Source organism: Mirounga angustirostris, unplaced genomic scaffold (genome assembly GCF_029215605.1).
Source record: "Mirounga angustirostris isolate CCGP_5_RB_7025 unplaced genomic scaffold, mMirAng1.0.hap1 SCAF_11, whole genome shotgun sequence".
NCBI classification, from domain to species: Eukaryota; Metazoa; Chordata; class Mammalia; order Carnivora; family Phocidae; genus Mirounga; species Mirounga angustirostris.
Window position 1 is genome coordinate 97,398,330 of NW_026991719.1, and position 13,353 is coordinate 97,411,682.

Sequence of the window (13,353 nt, forward strand, 5' to 3'; positions counted from 1 at the left end):
TGGAGGTGAAAGGTCTCCCATTTATTACCGAACCAACCTACTGGTGTGGAGGTGTAGTCACAGAGAAAATCATTTCCATGATAAGACAAGTCTACCGCCAGGTAGGAAGGATGTTTACAGAATGACAGAACACATGATCTTCACGCAGCTTAATTAAATATGTGTGCCAATTAAGTGTGTCATCTCATGATGGGTGACGCCTTACAGACCCAGCTTGGTTCTCCTCCAGTGCCTCCTCTTCGAGTTGTACCTGCACAGAAACAAACCGCAGCTTACCAAGGCCGTCTGACTGCAGTTTCGCTGCCCTCATTTACCACAAACGCTGCCTTGTCAGTACCGTAAAATCCTTGGAAGGCAAAGGGTCCCATTTTTCCTTCCTTTAACGGGTTTGGAGCTCTCTTTGGAGAGTAGAAAGTGATTTGCTAGATGTGTCTAAGAACTCGTCAAATCAAATTTTTACCTGAGAATGACTCCAGGCTAGGAAAACACACTGGTTCTTACTCGAGACTAGACGAGTGGGGAAGCTCCCTCCCCTCCCAAGGGTACACCCACCTACTTTTGATTCAACACACCTGGGGGGTAGACCCAGACACATTTCTATTGAACCCCCCCTTCCAAACTTCATCAGAAGCAACATTTCTACATCATGGGTCACACACATATAAAAGCCCCCACACTAATTTTTACAAGAGGTTAACACACCCAATCATTTCAAAAGCAAAGCAAGAGCTTTGCAGAGCTAAGGCCACCTCAGAAGTGTCCATGTCAATCAGTCACGACTTTACCCTCATTAAGGCAAAATCAAACATGACTGACAGATTTTCTTTCAGCAGGATAATGTCAGTACTTCCACAAAAGGAAACACCGTAATTGCAACCTGCTTTCAACACACTTCAAAAAGTTGCAAGACCGCTGAGGTAACAGAAAAATCAATTGTTGCCCGATCTCCGGGCTGAGTGTATACACTTTCATTCTGCACAATAACCCGGGAACCGCAAGTCCCACCACCAGATGGGGATATGACACCGAAGCCTATGTTCATGTCAACACATTAAAAAGGGGCATTACTATGGATGTCTGAGGTTCTCAAGAGAAACTCATCAAGCTCGTACAAGGGCTGGACTCCAAAGTAACCATTTCGCCAAGTGACTCAATGCTCTTTTTCTCAGTATTGTTACGAGGCCAACACCAGGGGTTTTAAGATCTTGTTGCACTTCTCACAGTGAGACACCTCCTATACATATTAATATAAATAACAAAGGCCAGTGTTCAGTACAGGATAAACTAAAGGCAGCAACTACCTGGCCTATAAGGCGACAGAGTGTGGTGATTTTCACCTTTGTAACTGGCTAAAAGAATTAAGGAAACAGGCCCCCCAATTCACATCTTGGTCTTCTGTGATTCAGTCAAATCAGAGTTCTATACTGGTATCATGACTTCAAAGTCTCTATCTTGCAAAAGGGACCCAAGGCTAGGCCTGCTCTAGAGTCTCAGGTTCAAGAGGCTTCTCAAATAAAAATTTTGGTCATAGTATTTGCTTCCTCCTCCTTTGTGGTCTTTTGTTGGGCTCCCTTATTCAGGAAAGCCAGAGAATCTAATACTTCATTTTAAACAAACCCAAGTTCTGGAAGCTGTTTAACCCACAGGGGCTTGTCGCTGGTTGTGAGCCCTTTTGAGGCTTATTTTTCTTCCTTTTGAGACCTGTCTCAAGGTCCAGCTGGTCCCCCATAGAACAGTGAGACTGAAAGGCATGCAGGAGACCTGAGTTTTAGGTTTAACTCTGCCTGTTCGCTTAGGTGACCCTGGAGGCCCTCTGCAGCCATCTGAGCCCTGTCTTTTTTCCAAAACCATCAATTCAACTACTTCTGCAGTAGAGAGCAATCTCCCGATCTTTAGAAAAGATAAACACCTCAAGATGGACTGGGTGCGCAACATGGCCTTCCGCACTGCGATGAGTAATGAAGACAGCCTTCCCACCTTATGTTCTGGCACAGACTGAAGACAACAGGAAATTAACAAATATGGAATGTCTGCCTCTAATCCCAGCCATGGGCTGGGTTGCTGTCCAGAAACACTGAGGAAGCGCGTTAAAAGAACCACCACAGGGCAACCCTCTCGGGTCCCCTCCCTCCTCGGGAGTTTTGTACTATCACTTCGCTATCGCCCAATAAACCTTGCTTTGCTGCCCACCCAAAAATAATTAATTAAAAACAAAATAAAATAGCAACCACAAAAAACAAGCAGGTAGTTGTGGGGGGGTCCTTACCTGATCTTATTACCAGTTTTCATCCGAATCCACTGGGGAATGGGACGATTCTGCTTTTGTTTCTTGGCCAGGAATCGCTTGATTCTGAAAGTCTTGTGAGAAGACTGGGAAGGAAACGTAATCAATTTAGACAGCAACACCAGAGCTTGCTCCACTGATCCAAAGTCAGGAACGCCCTCAATCCACAAACATTTGAATGCTTCATCTATACCAAAAACAACCTTCTCAATGCTAAACCCACCATGCCCTTTGCTGTTCCTCACAACTTCTGGAGGCAGATACCATAATCCCCATTATTCGAATAAAAATCAGCAATGAAAGTAAGTAACCTACTACTAATGCGCAGAGCTGGGATTCAAACCCAGGTCATCTATGCTTCCAAAGCTAGGGTACCTTCCCATCTTCCCTGCTGTCACCCCAGGACCCAGCGGACCACTGGGGATGGCTGGGGAATTTGGTTTTCACAAAAGAACACAGCTTTTTGTCAACCAGAACAATCCAGCACTTGCAAGTCAATGAGTTTCTGTGCATTATGTAAAATAGGGGTGGCTAACGATGCGGAGCGCGCGTGAGCCAGAGCGAGGGGGAAGGGCAGGAGTCAGTTCCCCAGCCGAGCCGATTCCTCGCTGAGGGCGGGGCCAGATGCAGGTCTGGATCCCAGGACCCTGAGATCATGACCCGAGCCGAAATCAAGAGTGGGCGGCTTAAACAACTGAGCCACCCAGGCGCCCCCATCACTTACCATTTTGGTATGAACTCTCCTGTACTTAAAATATCCTTTTCAAGGACGACTTTCCCAATTTCTCATTTCATTTTTTGGTTTTAAGAACTTGGGTCATCTAAGTCCAACCCCAACCACTCCCGCTCAAGTTTGCGGGACAATCCAGAAATGGCAGGTAGTCTCAAGTCTGGCCAACGTGGTCCGACACACCCTTGCACCTTGCATAATAGGGGCCTATTACAAAGAAGGCGAAGACTACACTCCTCTCTCCCAGCTCACTGTAGCAGCTGTAAATTTCCTGCCAACTAAAAAAACCAGATACCGATCCTCTCCACACCTAGAAGCATATAGCAATTTTAATTTCTCAGAAAACGATCACAGGTAAAACCCACGACCATAACTGTCCGCAGCTTGCATTTTACGAAGAACGCCCGAATGGCATATTGATCCACACCGCAGCACCTCTCCTTCCAGGTGCTTCCACGGGGAGATGCGCAAGTCCCTAACAAAGGACTAACAAGTCCTGTAAGTTCATAACGTATGATCCTGGCCGCCAACTTAAAAAAATCTTCCGAAAACCAGCAGACCCCATTCGCTTTTCGATGCCCGGCGCGCGTGGCGGCCACGATTTCTGTAGTGGACACCCCGCCACCCCGACTTCTCTCCCTGCCCCAGGATCACAGTTCGCTCCAGAAGGGCGAAGGGCAGTGGGAACCCCTGCTAGCCTGGGCCGCGCACAAAGCACCACCCCTCCGACCTCGCATGGCCAGGGCAGCCGGCCCCTCCTCGAACGCCTGCTAGCTTCCCGCTAGGCCCGCGGACTGGAGCGGTGGCCGAACTCGACCTTCCCTGGAAAAAGGCTTCTAGAAGGCCCCCGCACCTCGACGCAGTGTGCGGCGCCAGCGAGCTCGCAGGGGCCTCAGGCCTCGGGAAACCAGCCCGGAGCCGATGGCAACGGATGAACTTACCATGGTGAGAAGCAGCCAGCCACGCAGAGCAGGATGGCGGCGAAAAAGAGAAAGGAGGAACAGGGCGGAAGGACGTATTTAGACGACGCAGCCGAGGGCGGAGCTTAGAAGATGACGCCGGAGCCCCAAGGCCGCCGGCCGCGGCCCCCACCCCGCCCCCCGCGCGCGCCGCGCTCCCGTGGGAACTGGGCACACCGGGCGGTCCGGGCGAGCGGGACTTCGCTTTGCCGCGCTTCCGTAAGTGCGTCCCTCAGGAGCCGGTCAGTGTGCTACGCGCGCCGTGCTTCGTGGCTGAGGCACACGGCCCGCGGTAGAGCCCCAAGTGCTAACCCTTCCCGAAGGCGGAGGGAGCCGAGCGGGCGGGGCTGACTCCCAGGGCGGGCAGCGGAGACGTCACGTCCGAGTGCAAGGGACTTCGGTCCTGGGCGCCGGAGGGAGTGGCCCGAGGGCTACCCTCCGCCGGGCTGGGCCGGCGGCGCCCGTCTCGGTCCTGTCTCGACCTCGAGAAGTCGTCTCGACCTGGCTGGGCCGTGCTGGACGGGAAGGGATGGTGATGCTGGAGGAAGCAGGAGAGGGCGGCGGGGGCTGCGCTAGGAGGGTCCGGTAAGCCTAGGCAAGAGGTGGCTAATGGAGGTCTAAGCTGAGAAAGTTCGGGACAACCTTCTCCTTGGCTGCTAGGAATCCCAGGCTTTTAGCCCACTTTGCAAAAATGTATAGGAATTGATGGCATGCGTTTTGGATGTTAATGATACCCGTTTTCATGTTGGTCTTCTCCACATTTAAAAACAAAAACCTCTCTTTGCAGTCACCTCAAGCAGTTTTTGCACCAGTAGATTAAGGTAAGGGTTTTTAATGGTCCAAATGGTCCATGTATAGAACTCTCAGAATACATGAACTTGGATGGGGGGGGGGGGATCACAACTTCGTTTTTATCAAACTGTCTGAAATTTAGTTCTTTCTTTCTTTACAAACATAAGCAGCAAACTGTAGCGGCGTTAACAGTCCCTATGACTTTGTCACCAATAGAAATCAAAGATGGTTTCATATCACACTGCAGTTGATGCAGACGTCTTGAAATATCATTTATACATTCATCACTTCTTTGAAATTACAGTACAGTTGACCCTGGAACAACATGGGTTTGAACTGCATGGGTCCACTTATAGGTGGATTTTTTTCGATTAATACAGTACAGGACTATAAATGTGTTTTCCTTATGATTTTCTTTTTTTTTTTTTTTAAGATTTTATTTATTGGGGCGCCTGGGTGGCTCAGTTGGTTAAGCGACTGCCTTCGGCTCAGGTCATGATCCTGGAGTCCCGGGATCGAGTCCCGCATCGGGCTCCCTGCTCGGCAGGGAGTCTGCTTCTCCCTCTGACCCTCCTCCCTCTCATGCTCTCTGTCTCTCATTCTCTCTCTCTCAAAAAAAAAAAAAAAAAAAAGATTTTATTTATTTATTTGACAGAGCACAAGCAGGGGGAGCCGCAGAGGGAGAGGGAGAAGCAGGCTCCTCATTGAACAGAGAGCCCGACGTGGGGCTCGATCCCAGGACCATGGGATCATGACCTGAGCAGAAGGCAGATGCTTGACCGACTGAGCCACCCAGGCGCCCCCCCCCCGCTTTTTTTTTTGAGAGAGAGAGAGCAGGAGGGGGGGGGCAGATGTGCAGAGAGAGAAGGAAAGAGAGAATCTTAACCAGGCTCCAGGCCCAGCACGGAGCCCATCAGAGGGCTTGATCTCACGAACCTGAGATCATGACCTGAGCAGAAATGAAACTGACTGAGCCACCCAGGTGCCCCCTCATGATTTTCTTAATAACCTTTTCTCTAGCTTACTTAGTCGTAAGGATACAGTATATAATATGTATACTGTATAGAATATGTATTAACCAACTGTTTGTTATCCGTCAGGCTTCTGGTCAGCGGTAGGCTATTAAGTTTTGGGGGAGTCAAAAGTTACATGCAGATTTCCCACTGTGCTAGGTTGACACCCCTAACCCCTGTGCTGTTCAAGGGTCAACTGTAGTTATTAGACCCCTAAGGAGAACTGTGTTAAGAAGCTCGTATGTTACTACAGCACACATTTCTTTTAGAAAATATTTTGATAACTATATTGCAGTGTAACTGGTTTTCTTTGTAATCCTATGTACTTTGTTTTATGCATTTAAAAACATTCTGAAGATAAACTTCATTAGACTGCCAAAGGATTCCATGGCACAAAAATGGTTAGGAATCCCTGTATTGGCGTATTGTGACAGATGGTAGAACAAACAAACTAGTAGGAGACTTTGGAAAGAGTCTGGGCAAGAAATGATGGCCCATGGGGCGCCTGGCTGGCTCAATTGGTAGAGCATGCGACTCTTGATCTTGGTGTTGTGAGTTCAAGCCCCACATTGGGTGGCCCCAGGATGTTGAATAAGAAGAAATAAAATCAAGAGATGATTGTGACATTAACAGGACTTGGTCTCCAAGTTTCTGTCTTGAGCAACTGGATGCTGGTGCCTTAGGTCTAGAGAGGAAATACACAAACAATAGGAAGCTTGAGCCCATTTAATAAGCATTTTTTAACAGCAAAAGTTTAGTTACTTTAATCCCATCCAGTTTTTAAATTCAGACTGTCATCCGGATACATTTTTTTCATCATCCAGATAATTTTACGTTTAACTGAAGTGAGACTTCAGGCTTCTTAACCTAGATTTTTACTGTTTATTTGAGAGCCAGTATTTTCTTTTTGGTGGCCCAAAGAGCAGCAGATAAACCTTTAGTTGCTAAATTACTATCATCATCATCATCATCATTATAGCTACTATTTACCTCAGGTTTAGGGTGTGATTGACACTGCTAAGAGCTTATATAAATCATCCTTTTTAAAAAAAAAAAAGACTTTATTTATTTGAGAGAGAGAGAGCACAAGCTGGGGAAGAGGCAGAGGGAGAGGGAGAAGCAGGCTTCCTGCAGAGCAGGGAGCCCGACGCGGGGCTCGATCCCAGGACCCTGAGATCATGACCTGAGCCGAAGGCAGACACTTAACTGTCTGAGCCACTCAGGCGCCCTTAAATCATCTTTTTTTTTTTTTGCCTTTTTATTTTTTTTAAAGATTTTATTCATTTGAGAGAGAGAACATGCGCAAGTGGGGGGGAGGGGCAGAGGAAGAAGTAATAGGAGACCCACAGGAGACATGTAACAAAAGGATTACAACAAGGATGCATTGAGAACATGTAAGTTTAGGAAGCAAGTGTGTCTTTCTGTTCACTTCGGGGAACACCAAGATTCAAGACATAAGGCGAACCTCATCATGATGGTCATGGTAAGGAGGGTCGGCGCTGACCGCCCACCCGCAGTCTGTGACTGAATTGCTCCCCACCCCCCCTTCAGCTTTTCCCTCAGCTGTCTCCCATTCTCCCCAGTCCTTTCTATATTCTCTTCTCTCATCCTTACCTGTGACTCTCCAAGCCTCTGAATCAGGGCCCACCCATACTGCAGGCTGGGCTGCCTAACAGGGAACCGCCGAGCACTGACTCTAGGCACACAGTATTCACCTAGCTTCCAAAGGGACGGCCAAGGGCTCTCCTTTATTGGCAACTTGCTCCTTTTCGTCCTTTTGTTTTATTTTGTTTTCTTGGTTGGCATTTTCCACGTTGAGATTTTTTTACTGTTTGTTACTCTTTGGATGCCATTGGTCCTGAGCCTACGCTTGCCGTCTCCTCCTCCTGCTCCCAGTTCTTGCCAGGAGTGCACCTCTAGGATACTTAGATCCGCACACCAGCTCCCCCTGCCTCCTACTCTTTGGCCTGCGCACCCTCAGGGCCACTGGGAGCAGGTACCGGGGAGGGGAAATCATCTTTTTAATTCTTACAGCTTTGTAGGGCGCTCTTCGTTCTACCTGGTTTTCCTTCTACCTTGCACGCTACCCATTCTGAGTTTCTTTTGCTTATTCTTCCTTATCTCAATTCCTTTTTAACATTGGAGAGCCCCAAGGTTTAGTTTTGGACTTCTTCTCTTTTCTATATACACTCCCTCCTTTGGCGATTTCATCCAGTATCAGCTCTAAATACTCTTGGTTGATGATACCCAAACATATATCTGGACCTTCCTTGAACTCCTCCTGCCTTCCCAACATCCACTTGGATGTCTAATAGATACCTTAAACTTAATATGCCCCCAACAGAGCTCCTGATCTCCCCCCCACCTCCAACTGGGTCACTCAGTCTCCCCATTACAACAGATGGCACCTCCGTTCTTCCTGTGGCTTAAGCCAAAATTTATCTTCCACTCTTCTCTCTCACATCCCGCATCTGGTTTGTCAGCAAATCTGGTCAGCTTGACTTTGAAATTTTATCCAGAATCTGAGGACTTCTCATCACCTCTCCACGGGTCCAAGCCACCTGCTCTCACCTAGATGATTTAAGGCTCCTCACTGGTCTCTCTGCTTCTGTTCCGGCTTCTCTACAACAGCCGGAGTGACCCTTTCAAGACCTAAGGCAGATCACCTCACTCCTCTGCTCAACACTCTTCAGTGGCTCCCTATCCCTCTCCTGATAAAAGAAAGTACAGGAATTTGCTGTGGCAAATAAGTGAGGTTGGACTACCTTACTCCTCTGACCCAACCTCCTGCTACTCTCTCTCATTTAGTTTGCTAAAGCCTCACCGACCTCCTTGCCCTTCCTTACATACACCAGACACAGTTCTCTTCACAGCCTTAGTACTAGGTGTTCTCTCTGCCGAGGACTCCCATTTCCCCAGGTAGCCCGTGGCTGGTCTCCTCGCCTCCTACAAGTCAAGGCTCAGATGTCTCCGTTTAAGAGAGACCATCCCCCCAACAGTCTGTAGCCCCATTCCCTGCTTTTCTCGGTAATACTTACCACCTCCCATCCTGTCATATCACTTATGTATCATCTAATTCCACATTGGAATGAAGCTCAGTGAGGGCGGAGAGATTTTTTTTTAACCCTCTATTTTGAAATAATCGGGGATCCGTAAGAACTCCCCCAAATCTACAGAGAAGTCCCGTGCACCTTTCGCTCATCCTTCTCTAGTGTCAGTGTCTTGTGTCACTAACATACAATGTCAAAACCAGGAAATTGATGCTGGAATAATCCAAAGAGCTTACTCAGATTTCACCTTGTCTGTGTGTGTGTATGGATGGGTCTATATAGTTCTATCCCATGTGTAACTTCATGAACTACCACCACGCTAAAATACAGAACTGTACCATTACCACAAGCCTCCACAAGGGCAGGTTTTGGTTTTGGTTTTGGTTTTGTTTTCGTTTGTTGGATTTGTTTGCTCCTGTACCCCCAGCACCAAGACCCGAGCCTGACACATGGTAGGCCTGGGAGTCCGTTGAACTGAAAAGGGCACTAAATGAAGGCTGGTAGGACAACCTGAGTCTGAATACTAGCAGTGCAAAACACCAGCCGCATGTCCTTGGATCCATCACTGAGCCTGCCTGTGCCTCAGTTCTCTCCTCTGGAAAATGGGGAGAAATCCTATCACCTACCTCCTAGTGCTGTGGCGAGGGTTCAGGGTTACTGGTAAGACATGTTAAGCACCTAAGCAGCGCCTGGGTGGTTCAGTCGTTGGGCATCTGCCTTCGGCTCAGGTCATGATCCCAGGGTCTTGGGATCGAGCCCCGCATCCGGCTCCCTGCTCGGCAGGAAGCCTGCTTCTCCCTCTCCCACTCCCCCTGCTTGTGTTCCCTCTCTCGCTGTGTCTTGCTATCTGTCAAATAAATAAATAAAATCTTTAAAAAAAAAAAAAAAAAAAGAACGTGGTGCAAAGGAAGCCAGACAAAAGCACGCATACCATATGATTCCATTTACGGAAAGGCCCAAGCCAGGAGAACGGACTCTGTGCCATGCGAAGTCAGGATAATGGTGATCCTTGCGGGGAGGGGGCGCTGGTCATACTCTGTTCCTCGCTCTGGGTGCTGTTTCCGTGGCTGTGTTCACTTGTGACCGTTCATCTAGCTGTACGCTCTGGGTTTGCACCCTTTTCTGTATGGGGGTTCTGTTTCAGCGTAAAGTTCAAAACACATCTCCCTGGGTCTACAGACAAAACTGTAGATGAAACAATTTACAGAAGACTCTCTGCCATCCCAGTCTGCCCCAGCCACCCCATCGGCTAGTTTGTCCCCATAGGTAAATTTTTTTGGTTGCCGATTTCTCCTTCCATTGTTTCTTTTGGAAAATACCTGGATATTTTCTTTTTTTCTTAAGATTTGTTAATTTGAGAGCGAGCATGAGCAGGGAGAGGGGCAGGCAGAAGGAGAGGGAAAGAGAATCTCAAGCAGACTCCCCACTGAGCATGAAGCCTGACCTGGAGCTCGATCCCGTGACCCCGAGATCATGACCTGAGCCCGAAACCAAGAGTCGGCTGCCCGACCGACTAAGCCACCCAGGCGCCCCCTGAATATTTTCATTTTCATGTCATTTCAGATATTCATATATTTGTTTGAATAACCCCCGCCCCTGCCTTCCTATGACAAGCAGCCCGGCACATACAAGAGAGCCTGTGAGGTGGATGGAAGGAGCCTGGGGTGGCGCACGGCAGGTGGAGTGGAGTGCAGGAAATGAGGCTCACCAGCCTTCTGCAGGGAGGAAAGGCATCTGGAGGAAGGGGAAAGGATGTGGAGTGGATGCGTGCGTTTACTGGGGAAGTCAAATGCCCTCACTGTGTGCATTAGTGGGATGGACGGTACCGTCATCTGCAGCCCAGTGTGGCCCACGTGCTGAGAGGGACACATGGGATGCTGGGAGAGCACAGAGCACCCCCTTCCCCCAGCCTGGGCAGGAGAAGGTCGGGGCAAAGGTCTTCAGAGAAGTGGCTGCTTGAGGGAAATCCTGATGAAGGAATGGGAAGCAGCAGACAAGGGGAGTGAGGGACGGCTTTCTGGCTTTCCGGCTTTCCAGGAAGAGGGAACTCTATATTTGCAAAGGTGTAGAGACCCGGAGCAGGTATCCTGGGCCTCCCAGGGCAGGCCCAGGAGTCTGAGCTTTATCCTGGAGGCCAACAATCTGCAACTTCTTTTTTTCTTTCTTTTAAAGATTTTTTATTCATTTATTTGACACAGAGAGAGAGAGAGAAAACACAAGCAGGGGGAGGGGCAGAAGGAGAGGGAGAAGCAGGCTCCCCCCTGAGCAGAGAGTCTGATGTGGAACTTGATCCCAGGACCCTGGGATCATGACCTGAGCCAAAGGCAGTCGCTTAACCGACTGAGCCACCCAGGTGCCCCTATGGGGGCTTTTTTTTTAAGTTTTTTTTTTTTTTTAGTAATCTCTACACCCAGCATGGGGCTCCAGTGTAAACCCTGTGAGGTCTTATGTTTTGTTCACTGCCATCTTCCCTGAGCCTAGACTAGTGCCTCACAGAAGGCGCTCAGTAAACATCTGAAGAATGGATGAATGGAGTCTAATGCATCCACCAGCTAAAATACAAGAACGGGCTCCTCGGGGCAGTTTACATCTTCATTGTTTGGCCTGGGCACTTCTTGTTTTGAGGAACCCCTGAAGCACTTTGGCCCAGCTAAAAAGGTTCCTCAGTGTGGTTTGAAAATAACTACTGAAGGCAAATGGGAGCCATTGAAAGCTTTGGAAGGGTAAGCGGCAATTATGGAAGTATTTTAGAGAGACCCTATGGGCAGCCGTGTGGAGAGCAGATGGGGGCGGAGGCAGGAGTGGAAACAAAGAGACCCATGGGGGCCTGGCGCCACAGCCCCCCCCCCCCCCCCCCCGTGTTCTCTTTTGTTGCAGTTGCCTAGTGATCCCTGGGTCTCTCCCTCCCACTCCTTGGCAACCTAGCTCCTGGCTCACTGGCACTCTCTCGAACACCACTGCTGTCCTAATTCTTTTTTTTTTTTTTTTTAAGATTTTATTTATTTACTTGAGACAGAGAGAGAGGGGGAGAAGTGGACTCCCCGCTGAGCAGGGAGCCCGACGCGGGGCTCGATCCCAGGACCCTGGGATCATGACCTGAGCCGAAGGCAGACGCTTCACCGACTGAGCCAGCTTGTCCTAACTCCTGATGAGTGCAATATCCCTGCAGATGCTTCCAGCTCCTTGGGCTCCTGTCCTCCGGTGATCTTGTCCTCCCCACACCGCAGCCACTCAATCCCTTGCCATACCTCTGACCTTGGCGTTAGCCCATTCTCGCTGTCTGTGCCGCTCACCTCCTCGGCCCCCTCAGCACTAGCCCTACGTCCCTTTCATCTAGCCTCGCTTCCATTCTCCTAGAGCAGTTCTTCTCGAGGTTTCATCCGCAAGCGAGTCAGCTGGGGTTCTTGGCAGAATACAGATTCGGAGTCTGCATTTGTGACAACTTCCCGGGTGATACGTGTACCCCTGGGCCGGGGACCCACACTTTGAGCAGCAAGGGCCCAGACCAGAGGCTGGCAAACTTCTTCTGATGGTAAATATTTTAGGCTTTGCAGGCGACCCACGTCTACTGCAACCATTCAACTCTGCTGTTGCAACTAGACAATACATAAACCGAGGGGTGTGGCCGCGTCCCGATAAAATTTTCATTAGGCTAAAATGTGAATTTCAGAGTTTGTGATTGTCGCAAGCAGTTCTTCTGATTTTTTTTTTTTTCAACCATATAAAAATACAAAAGCCCTTCTTAGCTTGCAGGCTGTGCACAAATGTGCCGTGGCCAAGTGTGGTCCACAGCCAGCCTGTGGCCTGGATGACAGTTTCAAGCCTCTCCTCTGTCCTCAGACCTGCAGTCCTTCCTCTGTTCTCGCAGCTGATGGCCTTGCTTCCTAGTCTGAGAGGCACCGTAAGCCGTCACGGGAGAACTTGCCTAACTCATCCACCACGTCCCAGCCACGGGCACCTGCGCCCACCTCCCCTGCCTTCGTCCCCCTTCCTACAGCTGAAGTGTCCTTGCCCCAGCCAGCCTCTATTTTAACCCGTCACCTATTCGAGAACCTTGCTCTGGCAGTTCCTCGCTTTCTGTCCCCACTTCTCATGGCATCATTCCCATCCACATCTGAATACACAGGGTCACTTCTCCCATCTTAAAAACCTGCCCTTTGCCCCAGCTCCCTTTCCAACTACAGCTCTTTCCCCTCCTCCCTTTACAATAACACCGGGAAAGATTTGTCTATAGCTGCCGTCCCAATCGCTCTCTTCCCATTTTTTTTTTTTTACGCAGCCTTAGGCAACCACTAAGATACTTTCTCTCTATGGCTTTGTAGATTCGGGACATTTCATATACATGGAGCCGTACGTTATGTGGCCGTTTGTGTCTGGCTTCTTTCACTTAGCATCATGTTTTCAGGGGGCCTTCACGTTGTAGCATGTTAGTACTTCATTCCTTTTTTACAGCTAAATAATATTCTACCGTATGGACATATTTTGTCTATCAGTCGATGGACACGAGGGTGGCTTCCATTTTTTG

The 13,353-nt window shown here is 49.1% G+C and overlaps 1 protein-coding gene, 1 long non-coding RNA gene and 1 other non-coding gene across 3 annotated transcripts in view; 1 reads left to right on the forward strand and 2 right to left on the reverse strand.

The window, feature by feature from the left end:
• On the reverse strand, positions 1–4,329 carry RPL39 (ribosomal protein L39). Its single transcript, XM_045881852.2, has 3 exons — positions 3,956–4,329; positions 2,267–2,370; positions 1–250 (listed from the first exon to the last, which is right to left on the reverse strand). The coding sequence occupies exons 1-3, from the start codon at positions 3,956–3,958 to the stop codon at positions 202–204; spliced, it is 156 nt and encodes a 51-aa protein (XP_045737808.1). The 5' UTR covers positions 3,959–4,329; the 3' UTR covers positions 1–201.
• LOC123851674 (small nucleolar RNA SNORA69) lies at positions 755–884 on the reverse strand. Its single transcript, XR_006792671.1, has one exon. It is a non-coding gene; the product is annotated as a small nucleolar RNA SNORA69 (small nucleolar RNA).
• LOC135361960 (uncharacterized) overlaps positions 4,329–13,353 on the forward strand; it is a 23,767-nt gene continuing 14,742 nt past the window's right edge. The window contains exon 1 of the long non-coding RNA XR_010406239.1: positions 4,329–4,558. This is a non-coding gene — a long non-coding RNA (uncharacterized LOC135361960). The remainder of the gene's footprint in view (positions 4,559–13,353) is intronic.